At 51.1% G+C, this 18,997-nt stretch overlaps 2 protein-coding genes across 2 annotated transcripts; one reads left to right on the top strand and one right to left on the bottom strand.

The window, feature by feature from the left end:
* The first annotated feature begins 7,250 nt into the window (after positions 1–7,250).
* On the top strand, positions 7,251–8,165 carry LOC146503757 (uncharacterized). The gene has a single exon (XM_085184379.1). The coding sequence runs from the start codon at positions 7,251–7,253 to the stop codon at positions 8,163–8,165; it is 915 nt and encodes a 304-aa protein (XP_085040505.1).
* A 5,422-nt stretch (positions 8,166–13,587) lies between these two features.
* On the bottom strand, positions 13,588–15,844 carry LOC146503756 (myelin-oligodendrocyte glycoprotein-like). Its single transcript, XM_085130919.1, has 3 exons — positions 15,081–15,844; positions 14,881–14,967; positions 13,588–14,783 (listed from the first exon to the last, which is right to left on the bottom strand). Exons 1-3 carry the CDS (start codon positions 15,478–15,480, stop codon positions 14,629–14,631), a joined length of 642 nt encoding a protein of 213 aa, XP_084987045.1. The 5' UTR covers positions 15,481–15,844; the 3' UTR covers positions 13,588–14,628.
* Positions 15,845–18,997: the final 3,153 nt, after the last annotated feature.

Below are 18,997 nucleotides of genomic sequence, written 5' to 3'. Positions count from 1 at the left end.
AAACATAAACCAGTACCAAAGAATATAAAATCACTGCATTGTAGTATGCGTAATATAACCACATACAACACATAAACCAACCCAACAAAACAAAAAAAAATACACCATAAATGAAACGTATGTTTTGTTTTCTGGGGTTGGTTTATGGGGGCCATATACCAATACCAAGGAATATAAAAAAAATCACTGCATTGTAGTATGCGTAATATAACAGACCGCATGCAACATAAATGACCATCCATGCATGTGAACAAATATGTAATACAACATCAATGGCATTACACAAAGACTAAACGTCAACATATCCCGTACTGCGGCACGTAAGGCAATAAGCAGCTACAATCTCCTCTGTGGGAGTTGTAGGCACATGGAAAAAAAAAACAAATAAGTACCCACACTGGGAAGTTAGTGGGCACATCAGGTTGAAGTTCGAAGTGGTACACTACGGCAACCGAGGACACATTCGTTTACTGACAAACAGCATTGTTTGGATAGAGCTCAACAGTTAACAATGCCGCCCCGTCACTGCTTGCCAGTTTGCACACAAAAAGGGTAGCCAAATGCTCTTCCTTTACCGGGTTGATTGTTAGCATACTGGCAACACCTACGCCCAATACGGATTTGGCGATTGAGGACGGCACAGTTGTTTCATACAGGGATGAGTCGTCCCGCGGTAAGAACTTTGATTTATCGGAGCCTAACTGTGTCAACCAAAACGCACCTGCCCGTCGCAAAGTATGGCCGTTGGCTCACCAACGCATACGGGCACTCTGACAGTACTACGCTCAAAACGCAACACTGGCCGTATAAACATTGGCTTTGGTGGGTTGATGTAAATGTCATACACCTTCTTTTGACCATCAAGTTCAGTGCCAACGCGGAGTCCAGATGCATCCTCGCCCTCTTGTGTTATAGAACACTTGTAGTCGCACGCCATTCGGGATGGGTTGGTGACTGCATCCGCTGCCAGAATTCCGTTACCAACGAAGAATGGTTCGGGCTACAAAGGTAAATGGTCAAACCCAAACAAAGGAGATAACAAGTGTTACACAAAGCAGTGGAAATACAAACGTCACATTCACTCATCCCTACAAAAAACCAAAGCTGATGCATATGGTGGTATATTACCTTGTAAGCCGTTGTCCAAGTCAAAGGGGTCCATTGTTCCTTGGTGCAGTTGACACCTTCCCACTCAGCTTTATCCGCACAGGGAACCAAACAGAGTGTGCCGTGTCGGCAGTAGTTTATATCACCATCCTTCTGACCAGCCGGAATGTCATCGATGACACTGAGCAGCAGAGCGGCTGTTCTGTTGGAGACTTCACAACGGTACTCCTGTGCAGCGGCACCACCCATGCGAGGAAACACCAACAGACGAGCCGTCATTATGACAGTAGGCTGACCAGAAACCACGGTCCATGTCACAGGAGACCCCTCAATTGGGCACTGTAACTCGACGTACGCATCGCGCTGCACGGTCACTTTCCTAGTTACATCCGCTGACTTCAGAGGTCTTGGGGGCGCAGGGGCAGGAATGGGTCCTGGAGTCGCAGGGGCAACAGTGTCAGGTTTCTGAGCATTCAGGTATTTCTCAGCATTCAGGACATTCTGAGCATTCAGGGTTATGGCTCGCCTTGCTGCCCAGAGGGCCAGTCGCACAACATAGTCGTCGTTAATTCCTCCCTCTAAAGATGGTGGGTCCTCTAGAGCAGCTGATCCCGCTATAGCAGCTCCCTCTATAGCCGAGGTGCACAACATGGCAGTTGCGACCGTGAGAACCCACATGACGTCAGGCATCATGTAAAATCTCAGTGTTGAATGGGTCTCAATCACTAAGACTTCGTGAAAGTCAACCAGTTAACAACACTGTTATTTATGCATATGCACACCAGTTGAGTTCAAGACCAGCGAGTCCCGACCTGCAGGTCGGCGGCTCCCGACCCGCGGGTCGGCTGGGTAATGTAGCCAGGTCGGCGGCTTCCGACCCGCGGGTCGGCTGGGTAATGTAGCCAGGTCGGCGGCTCCCGACCCGCGGGTCGGCCGCTCCCGACCTACAGGTCGGCTGGGTAATGTAGCCAGGTTGGCGGCTCCCGACCCGCGGGTCGGCCGCTCCCGACCTACAGGTCGGGAGCCGCGCGATGTTCGCCTGTCTCCGGATCGGCAGACTCCTGGCGTGTCGCGCGCCGGCCGCAGCACCGATCCCCCAGTGTTTGTGCTCGACTTCTCATCACGGGTTCCTCGGTCGTCATGGCCCTTAAGACTTTAGGCGCGCCCCGGTCGTTTGTTCGGCGGCGGCCCCGCTCGCGCGATAGGTGTCGTACACCAACTTTGTGTGATCGCAAATGCAATCCCAAGATGCGCCCCACTGCAACAATGTCCAAGCTGATGTCTGAAGAAAGGCATTGTATGACATGCCCTGCAAGTGTTCGGCCAGAGCGTTGCACTCGTGTTTGTCTAAGAAGGTTCGGATGAAGTGTGACATTGACTCGGTCGCCATTTTCGATGCGCCTGGTATGAAAAGGTGTAAAGCGTATTTTTATAGCATGGGGTGGATGGTTAGTATGTGAGTGGACACCATCCACTAATACCCTACATGCGTTTGTAATGTAGTAGCAGCTGACTCTCGTCCAGTAACGCGTGACACCTAGTGTCGTCGTCTTCATCGTCCTGCTGTCCCATCCACATGCCTTCTTCCCCTGACGCCTGAGATATAGCGCAATCGGCGTTGTTGTGCGGTGGGTTTGTCGGACTCCTTCCGACTAAAGCGTGACTAGTGTCATCGGCTGAGCTGAAGTACATTTCAATACCTTCGCCGAACGTGTGAGAGAAAATGTCATTGGCGTCGCTGAAGTACATGTTATTAGCTTGGCGTAACACGTAAGGTATAGTGTCATCGTCTTCGTACAGCCGGTCCGTCGCACTCCCTTGCCTTAACTCGTGTGGCATGATGCTGTTAGCCCCCTCATCCTTGTCGTCGGTGTCATCATCATCATCATCATCATCATCATCATCATCACCACCATTATCATGGAGGACACTGTCGTCCTCCTCACCCTTGTTGATTAAGGCCCGTGAGTCCGCATAGTGGTCCAGAATGCAGTTGACAAGGAGCCGATGGCGCCTGGAGAACACATTTCCGTATTTATTTGCTGCACTTTGACTCATCTTGAGAAGTTCACTTAGGCTCACGTTCAAACTTTCTGGAAAATCACCCAACCAACCACTGACCAACTTGTAAACAGTCTGATCGACCACCGGGCGCTCTGTGCGGGCGTTAACCCGCGCCATTCTAGCACAGTCCTCGGTTGCCGTAGTGTACCACTTCAACCTTTAATAGTAGTATGCCTCACCTCGTGCGAAAGCTAACGTCTTGGTCATGGCTATTAGGCAACACGCTGCTATGCAGCGGACAGGCTTATATTTAAGCAGTTCTATGGTCAGGGCTCGTTGTGCGTACAATTTCATGGCTAAAGACCGGATACACGGCTCCGATGTGAATGCATCTGGATTCGCTGTCTCACCCACATGCTCTAGGAGCATGTACTTGCAAAGCACGCTGATCGCAGTCTCTGTGTACGTGGGGAATAGGCTGCCTTTTAGTGTCACTGTTATCTCTTGCAGTTTTCGCCGTACACCGTCCACTGTAGTACATTGTGCGTCGTCCTCGTCACAGTTGGGGTCCGCGGTAACCGCTTTCACAGGCCAGCGATACGCGAGACACACATGCTGTAACCCCACGGTCCTGAAAACGCTGTGCATATGACACGAAAGCATTAAACATGCCGCACGTGTAGATCTAATCTCGTGCAACAGGTCCTGGAGCTCGATCCCGTTTTGCAGTGACGTTACCACATGTCTGTCCAACAGATCGAGTGTGGCCGAAACCACTGTGTGCACATCCACAGATGTGCAGAGCGGTATGATGTATGCAAACCACGACACCGCAGCCAGTCTGTAATTGTTGTACCTCTCCAGGTTTATGCCATGTAGGCCTTGGGTGTGCACAAAAGCCGCTGGTGCGTGGACACGATGTAGACGAACTTGACTCACGACGGCCTTCTTCAGATCTTCCATGTCTGGCGTTGGAATGACAAGTTGCTCATCGTCGTCCTTGTCCGTAGCTGCTTGTTTTGCAGGGGCGCCGGAATCAAGTTTCCTCTTTCTTTGCAGCAGTTTCGCAGACTGCTCTGGAGGCCCTGTGGTGAGATCCATTGTAACAAAGCGTAACAGCATAGGTCAATAGTAATATCAGAACATGCACCACATCAATGTGTGCTACCGGCGCTGAATACAAAACGGTCGCTGCAGGTCGTCGGCTCCAAACCCGTGAGTCGGTGGCTCCAAACCCGTGGGTCGGCGGCTTCAAACCTGCAGGTCGGCGGCTCCGAACCCGCGGGTCGGCGGCTCCAAACCCGCGGGTCGGCGGCTCCGAACCCGTGGGTCGGCGGCTCCAAACCTGCGGGTCGGCAGCTCCGAACCCGTGGGTCGGCGGCTCCAAACCCGTGGGTCGGCGGCTCCGAACCCGTGGGTCGGCGGCTCCAAACCTGCAGGTCGGCGGCTCCAAACCTGCAGGTCGGCGGCTCCAAACCTGCAGGTCGGCGGCTCCAAACCTGCAAGTCGGCGGCTTGACACAAGCTAAAATCTAATACACACAACCTTTGTTGATCATACGGCTTGGGACAAATCATTGACCACCGTATACCATGGCATATTCCGCTCTTGTGGTTATGGTCGCATGTGGAGTTTTAGTTGTCTACACGACTGCAAATGACCATCAGTGTCCATTTCTCCAAATGTGCCCGGAACTGCCATTGGGCTTAAGATGCACAAATGACTTTGACAGCACAATGACCTGCACCATCCCACAAGACCTGGTCTTTCAAACGCCGCGGTCTGAGGCCGGACAAGAGATGGTGATCAATCCCGAGGAAGCATTCGTCAAGGCTACATACGGCAGACATACCAGCAAGTGTCTCTTGAAGAGAAGTGGTTCCGGATTGTCCTGCAGTATGCAATTCAATGGCAACCGCATCTTCGACCAACACCAGAGATGGACAATAGAACTTGTGTACAAAAGTGACATCGTTCAAATGCGATACGGGGCCTACAACCCGATCTGCTTCATGAAGGTAGACCCACCCTAAGCGCTTTCAGCGTCAGGCTCTACCATTACCATAGACCGATGGAGTCACAGGTCAATGTCCAGCATGTACGTGGACGTAGAGTGGCGGAAAGAAAACGCTCTATCTTTCAGAGAGATTCGAAGGTGTTTCAGGAACAAGAGCTGTCAACTAAAGGTTCCTGCCTCGTACGAAGATGGAACCGTGACCGCGAGAGCTAGATGGACACCCGGGATCCCAATGGCAGTTCAGAACTACTGGAGCGACTGGAGTGACACCATCACCTGGTCTCTAGGCTGAAAGTGGCGATGGTTGTCTTTTATTTGAATAATGCAATCAAAGTATTGTGTACATATGAATAACAATAAAGTCTTCAATGTCACAATGAACCCAATGTCGTTTGTATTTCTTTTGTCATATCAGGGTTTCGGTGGACTTGACGTTATTGTTACATTACACACAGACGCAATAAAAAGGCAGTACCACTGCCAATAAGTGTCCAGCAGGCTCCCACCCAGCGCGCTTTATATTGTCGACCTGTGGGGACGGCAGGCAGTAACGTGCTGTGCTGTGCTGTGCTGTGCTGTGGTAAATGGTAAATGGACTGGTTCTTATATAGCGCTTTTCTACTCTGTCCGAGCACTCAAAGCGCTTTATACAGCTAATTCATTCACCCAATCACACCCATTCACACAAGCACTTCTAAGCTTAAGTGCGCAGTATCTAACATTCACACACATTCACACTCCGATGGATGCATCAGAGAGCAACATGGGGTTAGTATCTTGCCCAAGGATATTTGGCATGCAGACTGGAGCAACCTGGGATTGAACCACCGACCTTCCGGTTAGTGGCTGATCCGCTCTGCCACCTGAGCTACAGCCACCCCCCTGTGCTGTGCTGTGCTGTGCTGTGCTGTGTTGCCTTGTGTTTGTTGATCATACATAGGGACGGCATAAGGGTTTCAGCATTACTCTCTACAACGATGAGATACCTAAACCGTTTTAGATTCACTACACCTATATACTCAGAGAGCTTCACAAAGGACTTATTGGAACGCCTCAGGAACAAGACGTTTGCTTTGTATTCCACGGTGATCAGATATACGGGTGACCAAACGCTTAGTGGTTTTGTTTATTTAAGAAGGCAAGGTACTATCAACAGTGTGGACACGTACTTAAATAGCATAGCATCAAACTGCCGAGTAGAGGTAACACCAATTCCTCTGTGTGAGTCCGCCGACACCTTGCTCCGGGAGTACTACTCGCTTGTGCAGCACGGCCGTGGTGTGCTCGAACAGCAACACGGAGAGGAATTCGATATCAGAGTGGTGAAACGGTATACGTTTGCCGCAACAGGCTACACTTCCACGGATCTATCGTGTCTGGTGGCCGACTTGGAGACATCCAACTATGTATCGTACATAGTATTATTACAGGAAGATACCGTGCGTGGGTTCATACATGCAAAAGATGCCAAGTGCTCGCGGCGCATTAGGAAATCATTATGCGGCAACCTGATTATTGAGCCAGTCCACGCAGGCACAACTGACGGGGACGCCATTGACTGCTACAAGTCCATAGTGTCCAATGGAAACGCAGCCGTTCTATGTGTGAAAGACCAAAGAACGGACGACGTGAACAACGTAATCGCTCCGATACACAGCTCTACTTTGACGGGGCAGTCCAAGCTGCTGGTTCGAAGATATACGGTTGAAAACAAACCCAGGTGTTCTGATGTTATTGTTATACGCGATCCACCAACAGGCACACCGATACTCGAGCAACCAGAGTCGCAGTTGCCCGCTGTGATTTCTGAGACTCAGAAACCGGAACCTGTATCGGCGAGTACTCTAGCTCGCCGCGCAACGGCTACAAAAAGAGCTAAACGATCAGCGGTCCGCCACAGTTCCAATTCCAACAGTCGTCGATGGAACAGTGTGTTTCGCAGAGAAATTAACTGGTTGACATGCCGTAAGCATGCCACCGAATCACAGCCCATTACCTCGACCAACATCGACACGTGCGAAACCACCAAGACTCTGTTCAACATCAACACCTGCGAAGTGCTTCTGCAGCTGTACCACCACCATTGCTCATTTGTCACTGTAGCGGATTGACATTACACGCCATGGACAAGTACGAGATTGTTGCACAGGTAGGCGAAGGGGCATATGGTGTTGTGTACCACGTTAAATGTCGCGTTACCGATCAACGCTATGCGTTGAAGTGCCATCGCAATTACAAAGACGGCAGTATGATGGACTCCACCGTCCGGGAACTGTCTTGTCTATCGGCTTTGAGAGGCCATCGTAATATAGTCGAGACGCTGGACTGTTTTCTTCACGATGGCGAGATATCAACGCTCATGCCCTACCTCCCTTTAACGCTGTTTGAGGTGATCTACCAGGGTCGCTATCACTCGGGCCTGTTGCCGATTACGTTTATCAGCTGTTTCTCTCTGGAGATTGCCGACGCTCTGTCTTACATGCACGGGCTTAACATGATACACAGAGATCTGACACCCGCTAATGTGTTGCTCACAGCGGACACGCTAACCGTGAAGGTGGCAGATATGGGCCTTTCTAGGTATGCTGCGAAGTCCATGAGTTCTGGGTTGGTAACAGAGTCCTACAGAGCCCCGGAATTATTTGACACAAAGAAGGAGCGTATCGCGCAGTACACCTGCGCTATCGACATGTGGAGCCTGGGCGTGCTGATAGTAGATGCCATGGAGTCGACGATGACCTTTCACAGTAAAAACTTTCCAACGTATAAAATCATCAAGGAAACTCTCGGCCGCGACGACCATGACGAGGAGAGCATCTGGAATCCCATGCGTGTAATGCCCACCCTGATGCGGTGTACGGCGGTGAAGAGAATCGCGTTGGCATTGCTGCAGTATGACCCGAAACGCAGACTAACTGCGCGGACGTTACTGGATGACAGTAGATGGAAACGGATCGCCGCCGCGATCACCGATGTTGATATTGACCGTGTGAAACGTTACGCTGGCATTCAGCGCACAGCCTGTAAATCCCGCTAGTGTGCATTTATGTTGCGATGTGGGGACGCTCATATGTATGTGTATATGTTTGTGCGTTCATCCAATAAAGCATCTCACTCCCTTTGTCATTGTGCAGTCATGTTTTTTTTTATTTGCGTGGAAGACAAGATTGTTATGCATACAACCAGAGTCCATATAATAACCAAATGTTGACACAGAGCAGACCCCAACAGCATCGTTGTTCATATGTAGAGACGCGCAAACAGTGGCAGGAACAACACTTTTGCGTCGAGTCCTCCGTTGCGGCTGGCGTTGGAACAGCACACGTTGACTTTGTTGATCGTGGCTTCTATGCTGTCAACTGTGAACATATACCATGGTAACTAACACGTAGTTTATATATTACACACACATATACACACACACACACACACACGTGTGGCATTCGGCTGGCTTACGTTTGGCTAATATGTCAATGCGGTAGTCGTCGTCTGTGCACACTAAGGATGAAAAGAGTGCATTGTTTTTCACTTGAAACCAAATCCAACAACCGCGGCGATATCGTGATATCGCAGCGGGGCATATGTGCGTACTACGTACAGCGAGTGGTAGTCTGCGGTGTCATGTGCTCGGGTTCCTCTGCCGTGCTCCCAGTGGCAGGATCATCGATTGAATCAGCGTCGTCCGGATTAGCGTCGAGAGACCGACTGACTTGCGAACAGGACTGATCCGCTTCAGCACTTCGCCGTGTGTACATGAAATACTTGTAGTTTACATTGCCGCGCCCCACAAACGTCGTACTGTTCGGGGTTATAAAACAGCCACCGGTCAGCCTTTGTGTTGGGCTCATAGTGTGGTTCCATATCTCTATTACACGCCAGATGTCGGGAGTCTCAACGTGAAACGTGTAAATTGCGCCGACTCCATCTAGTGGAGTGATAACTGCTGTGCTGTCCGTTACGCTACACGGCGTCCTTCCCGTTCCACAGCGCGCCTTTGACGTGTAATAATATAGGCCTCGATCGATTGGCCTTGCGATGACAGTGAATCTCTCCCCGCCTAACACATATTGCCCTTCGTCGTTGCAAGTAAGAAATCAAATGGTGACCTGGTACCCCAATCCAGTGTGTGTCACTTCATACAGATGGTGGCTAGCTGGCCTGACGACCGTGCAACCCGGTTCACGGCGGGTTTAGTGTTTCTGTTGACAGGAGGCGGTGGCGGCAACACCAAACGTCGTCCGCCGTCGTAGCAAGCAGCCTCTGACGTTACTTGTAAGTCTCCCATCATATCGCAGATCCCTCGAGGAGACGAGGCCTCTCGGTCGGCCGTTTCCAAGCCTCTGATCATGTCGTAGTGATCTTTATCTACCGAGCGCTCGATCGCCTGCTTTCTGCAATACAGCACGAGCGACTCCATGTTCGAAAACACAAAGCGATCGTGGGGTTCGATGCCAGAAGACAAAACATACTCCACACATTTCCCGTCCGGATCTCGAAACACAATCCGATCGGCGGACCCACTGCCAGAAGACAAGACGTACTCTGTGCATGTCTCATCTGGGCCGACCGTGTATTTCCAGATACACCCCTTGCCTTTAGTAAACAACTCGAACGTGGCTAGGTCGCCGTCGGGGCCATGCGTCAGGGCAATGTACCCCAGTCCCCGCTTAGCCATCGCAGAAAAGCATTGGGTTCTGCTTAGGAAGTAGGGAGTCGCACTGGCAACGACGGCACTTCGCCAAGTGGCAAAGACGCACCTGTCACGTTCTCGCATCTTAATCCTCAAGGCTCCTTTTCGGTTAAGCTGCTCTGCCATGGTGTGAAGCTAGATATATATATATGTATGTACCGTGGATACGCTGAGTCGTAGGATGTGCACGACAGGTTGTCCGATGAGTGTTAGTACTGTTTCATCGGTACGTGCGGTTTCGCCTACAAGGCGGCCATTAACATTGTGACTCTGATGCACATTCTTGTGAACCAGTTGTGTTTTACACGCAAGGTGAACAACGTCTCGTTGCGATCGTGTTCCACCAACCATCGAGCCCCGAGCGACTCGACTCGATCCCGTAGGTCAACGGCGTTGTTCTGGTCCATTATAAAGTCAAAGTATTTCTCGTACATCGGACTGAGGTACGCCAACAGCTGATCCCCGTCGCGAATCTCAATGCCGCACACGTCCCTTTCCTCACACGCGTGTAGCTCGCAGCCAGCGAGTTCGTTCGGTTCACCCTGCACGGGCAGCGGGTAGTTGGCATACAGATTATAGAACCTCCCGTTGCTAGAAACGCTAGCGTGTTCGCATATGCGGATGAGGTTAGAATAGGCCGACGCGGACTCCCTCATCGTTTGACCACACAGCTCCGGATTGCTGGTCCACAGCGATAGTGCCACACTGCGGTTTCTAGCTCTGATCGACCGGAATTTCATGTCCTCCGAACTACTTGTCACGTACACCAAATGGCCTTCGCTGGTTAACCAAAAGGCCCTGAGCGCCCTGAGTCGCCGATCGCACCCGCGTTCAAGATCCACGTCGTTGGGCAGCTCGCTCGTCATCATAATTCTGTTACGTTCGACCAAATCTCTATCGGTTAATGCATCCCCTCCGTTGGTGAAAATGTAGCCGTTGTCTGTAGGTGTACCCGAAAATAACCAGCAGTATCTGAAGAATATTTTATTCGGAAGGACAAACTGCATCAGAGAGGCCTTGGTGGGACACCTCAGTTCTTTTTCCGTGTGACACAATGCAGGACTATTTGCGAGAAGTCGAGCGGGACAGAGTTCTGCGCCGTCGTCGTGGACGAAATAATTGTAGCTTCCGTCCGCTGGACACTCTCTGGCCGTGGCGATGTTGCACCGTGGTGCGCTGTCCCCGTGCGCGGAGGATACCCAGTGGCTGTTGACAGAGTTCACCAGGGATCCCATCTTTACATCTCAAGTGGCCCCGATCGGGGTGTCGGTGGACTGTATCCGAATCAGACTGTCCAAGATGACGAGAGACAGCGAGAAGGAGCGGGAACACACCGAAACGATCGCCGAGTACACGCAGTTGCTCACGAATCGCACGGCGCAAGCCCTTTTGATACAGCGGCTCGGCTTAGAAGGAGCTCGGGTGAGAATGCGGACTTTGCAAACGACCAACGCCCTTAGTAAGCAGGACTCGCATTCTGTCATGTGCAGATTCGGCAGCATGATCGACCGAGTGTTTGAATATTTCCGAGTCAAAGACATGAGACTGGAGCCCTTTCAAATTGAACTCCTGCGAGGTGTGGTGTTAGGCGTTACGCTCACTCAACTGGGCGACAATCTCTACAAGTACAAACACGCATTACTGTCCAAACTCGGACTAGCTCCCCTGGGATCCGAGGCGTACGACCACGCGAAACCCACGCAAAGTCACTGGTATCACATAGAGAAGGACTTTGAGCGCTACGCAAATCCGTACACGCTTTGCCTAGCACCGAGGCAGTGCGGCAAGAGTCTGATGATGAGACTGCTCCTAGCGTCTGTGTTGTTGCACTTGGACATCAACGTCATGGTCCAGGCTCAAAATAACCACATGTGCACTACGTTGAGATTGGGTGTAGAATCTGCCATGGAAGAACTGCAGAGGTTGCCGTCATTCAAGGAGGAAGAGAAACCAGTCGGCGTGTACGGCAGTCCCGAGAATAGGATCTACAGATTTCGCGATGGATACAAGGGCTCGGCTTTTATCCACTTCCTAGCTTCTAGTAACGACGTAAGTATCGCTGTGTGGGTTTCGATGCCTTGTCGACTTGCCTTGTCGAAGCTTTCCTTCTTCTTCTTCTTCTTCTTCTTCTTCTTCTTCTTCTTCACACACCCACACGTGCATATATATATAAAAACCGGGTAAGTGGCGTACACACGGTAAGTGCTGTGTTGCTACAGTTGCTACACGAACATAACCTTCCAGCGCACCGATGGACTCGAACGCCGAGCCCGCTGTTACGGATGAGACGACACCTAGTCTACAGGAACACTGCTTCTTGACAAGAGGAGCGGAGGCCAATGTGTGGCACCTGTGGAATTCGTCTAGTTCGGCCTTGGCCTTACGCAAAGACGACACTGCCCGTGTCCACGCGGTGAGGTCGGACATGGAACGTACCACGTTCTGTCAAATACGTATCGTGCGAGACATGGCGGTGCCCGGGTTGAAGAATCGTCAGTGTGTGGCAGGCCACGACATAGAGCTCCAAGAACCTCTCGCCGATGTCTCGCTTGCTGCCGCTGACAGCGAGCTGGTGCGAATGTGTATGTCGAAGGGAATAAAATGTGCTGCGTTCCTGGAGCATTACGTTAAACGCGCTGACACCGAGGAACTTGACCTAGGCGAACGCATGCATTCGCTGTTTGTTTGCGCGACACGAGAAATGCTGACCAGGAAGTACGATATAATGCACCATTACCCACTTTTCAACCGGATGATGAGCATGTACTATGTGGAGAAGGACACCACGGCCCCCCCTTCGCTGCAAGATGTGATCGACCACGGAGGGCTGTTGGACAAGAGTGTTGGTGAACACGAGTCCTTACACGGACTTTCGGTCATGGGCTTGGACCACCTAGCCTTCAAACGTTGGAATTACCCTTACGTGAAAGACAACTCGCTAGACGTGACCTGTGGCGAAGACGAACCAGCTGAATCGACTCAGGTTACACCGGAACTAAAGTTCGAACCGCAGCCCGATCCCAAGTCCGAGTCGCTTACATCCGACTGCACCTTTGTGAACAGAGATTCAGTGGTGGAACGGGAAGTCAAACCGACCGATGGGGTACACCAATGCCCCACAACCCCCGCTTCACCGTTTCCTTCGCAGCAGCAGGTGGAACACAAAGGCACGATACACTGGTTCAATAACCACCCGGGGACTTTGACGGACAGACCCGCGGCGTTCCCTTACAGGTTCGCCATGCACGTGGGACAAGGTGTCACGTTCAACGATCTGATTCACTACTGCGTGACACGAGAACCACAGGCCCAGATTGAATCGCTGCCGCCGCGTAGAGAAAGGGGCTCTGTGAACCCAGTGCTGCTTATGGAGGACAATGTCGATCCTGCTACCGGGAAGACTACGCATTCTTACGTCGTAACATCCAGAGGACACCTCAGCGAGCTGACAACTCGGCCTTGTTACAATGAGGTCTTTCTGCCCGGAAGACCAGTGACTCGGTTGAATCTAGATGTGGACATGAAGTGTTGCGCGTCGTGTCACGCACGGTACACGGTGAAGGCCAACTGCGCGACGAGACGCAAGGTTAGCCGAGCGATGGCGAGTAGTTTGTTGTTGGTGGTAGCTGAGTCGTTACTGTCCATGGCGAACGCAACGCCAACGGCACAAAGGGCCCAACATCCCAATACACCTGATGGCGTAAGCCTGAAGGAGCTCACGAGAGCAATCGGTAAAGTGGCCGTGTACATCAGATCGTCATCCGTGCAATCTAAGTTGGGCCTTAGGATGCTATGGTATCTGCCCGTGGAACTGTGCAGTGTCCGTGGCATAGAGGCGTACAGGCCGTTATTGCAAGAAATGGAGAAGGTCTCTCTGCGCTGCGTGTTACTTTCGTACCCAGAGGAGACACGGGCCTGCAGCCTGTGCGAACTGAGCAAGGCGATATCGCAGAGCGCTTCAAAGAACGACGTTCGCTGTTTGCGACTGAGCGTAGACGCGCCTCGCAAAACGACAAGGCGTTCGGCCATCGACAAGGCTCCGTATTCCTTCAGAAAATCAGTGCGATTGCCCAACTGTTACAAACAGGGCACCGGATTCGAATACGTAGAAACGTTCAACGATCAGATCAATTTCCCCGGGTCCGGGTTCGACCATCATCTTTCTCTTTCTGTGGGACTTTCCTCCAATCCCATCGCCGACGATGTCACGTTTCTGGGTGACCGATTCGTGGACTTACTGAAAGAACGCCAGGGGTTGCCTGCAATCGAATTCGACGCCCAAGACAGCCCCGACGGCGAACGGGTGGAGAATGAGGCTAAACGACTTATGGATTTGTGGGGGGTGCCTGTGACTGTTAGGCAAACTGGAACGGGGTTGTTCTGCGTGCAAGCCACGGAGAAGTCGACGACGTACCCGTGCCCCAAACATAACAGAGTGCACTCTACCTCTAAACTCAGCGCTCTAGTGTTTGCTACACAAACCAAACACAAATGTTTTGTCACTTAACAGTAATAATGTGTTGGGTTTTTTGTTATTTACAACAAATAAAAGAATCCACTGTGGAACTACTCGTGTTTGTTGTTATTGACTACATGTCTGATAGCAATAATAAGTAAGAGAGACACACTGTGATATTACTACAAAATATACAGTTTATTCAATTCAGGAAACACAAAGGTACACGCATACATTGATCACAAAGTACATCATTGACATTAGAAAAAAATATGCTCTCAGCACAGATCATAAAAACAAAATAAGTAACACAGTAAGTGACAGGGCCGATGCTATATCGTTGTAACCGCATACTCATGTAGTACGAGGAAGATGTGGCATTAAAACGCTAATGCGTCTAACGTCGGTGTAACATGAGCAAATGGGACGAAAACGATATACAGCAAAGCCGACAACAGACAAAAGTAGTAGGCCGATGACAGCTACGATCGCGTGGATCCTGGCTCGATCTGCTGATGTAGAAAAAGCAACAAGGTCACCGCAAATACATACACACAAAGGGCCAAACGTAAATTGGACACAGAAAGGTTGGAGTGTTGTTCTCACCGTTTGTTGGAGTAGTGTCTCGATGATCTGCAGTTGTTAGAGTTTGCAGCGGTGTCTCTGTTGTCGAGTTTCTGACAAATGTTGAATCTAAACGCCAAAGCAAAGAGTCAACGCTCGTCACCACACTGTAGCTTGAGTGAGTTTGGCGCCACACAACACCCACAACAACAACAACAACAACAACAAACATTTGCTCTCACCGACTATAAGTTCGACGATCGCAAATTTCACCCGACTCTGTAGCTTTGGTACCAAACATCGGTATCTGCCTGCGTCTCTCTCCGACACATTCATAATCTTGAGGGAAATGTTCCTGTGTTTCATGGAGTCCGCGAACAACTGCGTCCTCCTGAGGTACGACGCGATCTTCATGTCGGGAACCTCCGTCTTGTCTCTGTATAGGTGAACGTACTCCACTCTGCTGAGCCGGTCGGATGGGTCAGGTTTGAGGTCAAGTCTGGACCACTCCACCGTCAAACCCCGGACATCGAACGTGGGCTCCAGGTGACACGGCAACACCACAGTGTCGCCCGGAGCGGCTACGGTGGGAACATTAGAACCAACCACCAGAATCTCACCTGGACAGAGACAGAAAAGCATACACCGTAAACTAACAGCTACACAGCTCCCTGTGTTTAACTCTTCGCAAGGTTACGTTTAGCGACATTGTAGACATAACCGGGGGGGGGGGGGGGTCATCGATGGCTATTCATGTTACTGCGATCCTGATATTATAACACACGCTTTGTGGTTGTCATGTATGAATAGGAATGCCATCGATCAACCAGCATTCGCTTGTTGTCGCTGCTTCACAATAAAGAAGAAGACCACGCTCAATGAGTACAGGTTTCTTTTTATTTAGTTCACATGTGGAAAACACAATATCAAGATGTACTACTACAGCATTCAGATGGAGTGGCACAGAACACCGCGGACACACAACATTAGATCAGGCCCCTCACGATACACATAAACGACCATTATATGAATGAAAACGGCCGCTAGAACTTGTGCATCTTGCCACGCCTGATGGTCTGTGGCGGTCCGGTGAATCGCGCCGGCGGCTGGGACGTTTCACATTCAGTGAGATGGTAAACCCTCTCGGCACAACGTGCCAGAGGTCCGATGGGTAACTCCATCCACGCCGGATCGTCGGAGTTCAACATGGGACTTCTGTATTTTACGTCGATAAGCAGTCCCTTTGTCCCACGCACGTTGCCTGTGGTGCAAATGTAGTTCTGTCCTTTGTGCCCACATCTATTCATATCACGGAGATAGAACGCAGTGAGATTGCCGCCAAGTTTCCGCAGCTGGGTTTCGTCTGACGCAATGACATTCATGATAGCGCAGGCACTTGTTAGGGTGATCACGGGACACAGTCTGGGTTCGTGCTCTGCAGACTTCAACAACGCAGCGTAACGTAAACTGTATACCTCGCCAGCCACGGTAACGCGGGAAGACTCTATGTCGTTTCTACTGTAACTCACAATGGTGCGCGCCGTGTGTTTCACCGGGGCGTCGGGCGTCGGTCTGTCGATTAGATCGACGTGGGACACTGCAGCAGTCTCTGTGTCGTCGCGGCTAGCGTTGTAGCGCGCGATGATATCGCGAAGGCCCTTGCTGACCTCTGCTGTGTCATTGGCAATTGCAACCAAGCTGTTTTCCGTTGCCGTGATGATATCGCGAAGTTCCCTGCCGACTTCTGCTATGTCATTGGCAATTGCAACCAAGTTGGTCTTCGTTCGATTAATTTGCTCTTCCACTTGGGCAACTAAAGTGTGCAAATCTGGACCTAATGTGGACGTTATCATAGCCAAGCCCAGGGAACGTTTCTTCCTATCCGTGCGTTTTGACGGCGCGTCGACCTCAGTGACGTAGTCGTCAGTCTCCGACGGGTCTTGTAGGCTTACGTTGTACCAGGATGCGTGCATGTCCACAATCAGTCTATTGCCCGCAGTCCAAGCGTACCAGGATACGTTGACATCCCTTTGCTTTTCCACTTCTGAGACGTCTATCTCCAAATCCAACGAAAACATGACATCTTTAGAATTTAGGGTAAAGTACAACACGTTGTCGTACCCAGAGGATGCAATCACGCCAGACCCAGAGTACTCCCCGGACATCTGTATGGCTTTCGCTAACCCTAAGCCCACCAGGCTTAGTAGAGTTGACTCTGCTGTGAAAGGTGTCGCCGTGACGTTTCTGCTGAGCGGTGGGGGTTTCTGCGGAAGCACGGTGTTTTCGGGATCGACAATCGTGTAGCCTAAGAGCCACGTTCCGTTTTCCGCTCCTAGGGGGAGAGGGCCATTGCATGTGGTAGTTAAATCTCCTCTGTTGAATACGCAGGGAAATGTACCCGACCAGTGCTGAGTGGTGTACTCCGAGCAGTTGTCCGATTCCATGGAGATCTGAGTCTCGTCCACGGCGTAATCACCTACGATATAGGCTGTCATCCTCCAGTCGCATTTCGGAGGACTAGACCCGAAACGCCACCTAACGATCGACTTTTGTGGATCGTACACTGTCACCTGTCGTATGGTAGGATGTGTGTTCAGACCTGCGAGCATGGCGGCGTGCAGGGATCCTCGGTCGACAATCCCGCCACATGCTCCGGCGATGGCAAGCACAAGAACCGCTACCGTAAAGTGTAACCGCGCCATCTGCGTTCGAGTGGTCCTAATCAAAACCTTGTGCGCTTATCCCCCCTAGGTAGTCTGTGTACGCAGAGCACAATTGACTCTGAAGTGTTTTTCGCCTCGGTTGGGAAGGGTTTATCTCTACCGCAGTTGGGAAGAAATCTACAGTGTGGGGCAGCTAGGTTTGTGCTGCAGGTTGGTGGCTCCGTGCTGCAGGTCGGCGGCTCCAAACCCGTGGGTCGGCGGCTCCAAACCTGTAGGTCGGCGGCTCCACACCCGTGGGTCGGCGGCTCCAAACCTGTAGGTCGGCGGCTCCAAACCCATGGGTCGGCGGCTCCGAACCTGTAGGTCGGCGGCTCCAAACCCGTGGGTCGGCGGCTCCGAACCTGTAGGTCGGCGGCTCCAAACCTGTAGGTCGGCGGCACCAAACCCGTGAGTCGGCGGCTCTGAACCTGCAGGTCGGCCAACCTAACGATTACACCGAAGAGCTGTGTGTATTTACAATATATAAAATATTGTGTGTAGTGTTGCAATAAATCACGCTGTGTAATTGTGGTGTCTTTCAACAAACAAATAAAAATAAAGACAACTTTCACTGACAACGCACCATGCCTCAAAGGTTCTTTATTTGGTGTTTTTTTTAAAAAAAAAACATGCAAATTACACAGCTCAACATCAAATAATAAAAAAAAAACAACGACACACAGACGTATGAGACAAAGGGTTGCATCTATCGTGCATTCACAGTATCCCACTTTGGCTCCGCTTTTGCCTTGTGTACGCCGTCCCTAGTGCGTGAGGGCGAAGAGTCGACGTGTCGGAAAATAACCTCGACCAAATCCGCCGGATAAGCGTGGAGCTGATCGCGAGTATGGTACTGTTTTCCTGGTGCACCAGGCGATGCTTTAGTGTGAGCCCTCGGGCCTCTCTGGGCCACTTCTAAATGTCTTCTTCCCACCATGCTAGCACACCTCCCGTTGCACATCAAGCCCACGAAGGGGTTGTTGGTCATCAGTCTCGTTCGCTTCCTGTACTTGGCCTTGTACTGACAATAATCAAGCCGCATCACATGTTTGTCTCCACGAGACACCTTCGTAACATTAGTTGTCAGCTTCCACTGACTGACTTTCCTGTTCTTGCGGAGCATCGCAGTGGTCACGCTCTTTGGGTGTTTGCCTACGTCATGATACAGCCTGTGAGAGACCCATCGTTTCCACACCATGCTCGAGTCAGGGTTCTCCACAAAGTACTGTAGCGAGGAGTTTCTTTTGTGGAAATAGTCGATTATCTCCGTGGTTTTAGCCACCAGCGAATCGGCCAACGTCAGATTCCGCGGCGTCTTAGCCGTACTTCTGGCCATGCTGTATTGCTCACACGGCGGACCTGCGAATATCACATCGGGAGGTGGTCTGGACCAGTCCTTAGACGGATCCCAGTCCAAGATATCCACAACGATATCAGCGCCGTGTCGACCGTCGACG

This window comes from Neolamprologus multifasciatus, chromosome 14, assembly GCF_963576455.1.
Source record: "Neolamprologus multifasciatus chromosome 14, fNeoMul1.2, whole genome shotgun sequence".
NCBI classification, from domain to species: Eukaryota; Metazoa; Chordata; class Actinopteri; order Cichliformes; family Cichlidae; genus Neolamprologus; species Neolamprologus multifasciatus.
Note: the sequence above shows the minus strand (reverse complement) of the source record. Positions and strands in the feature narration are given on the sequence as shown.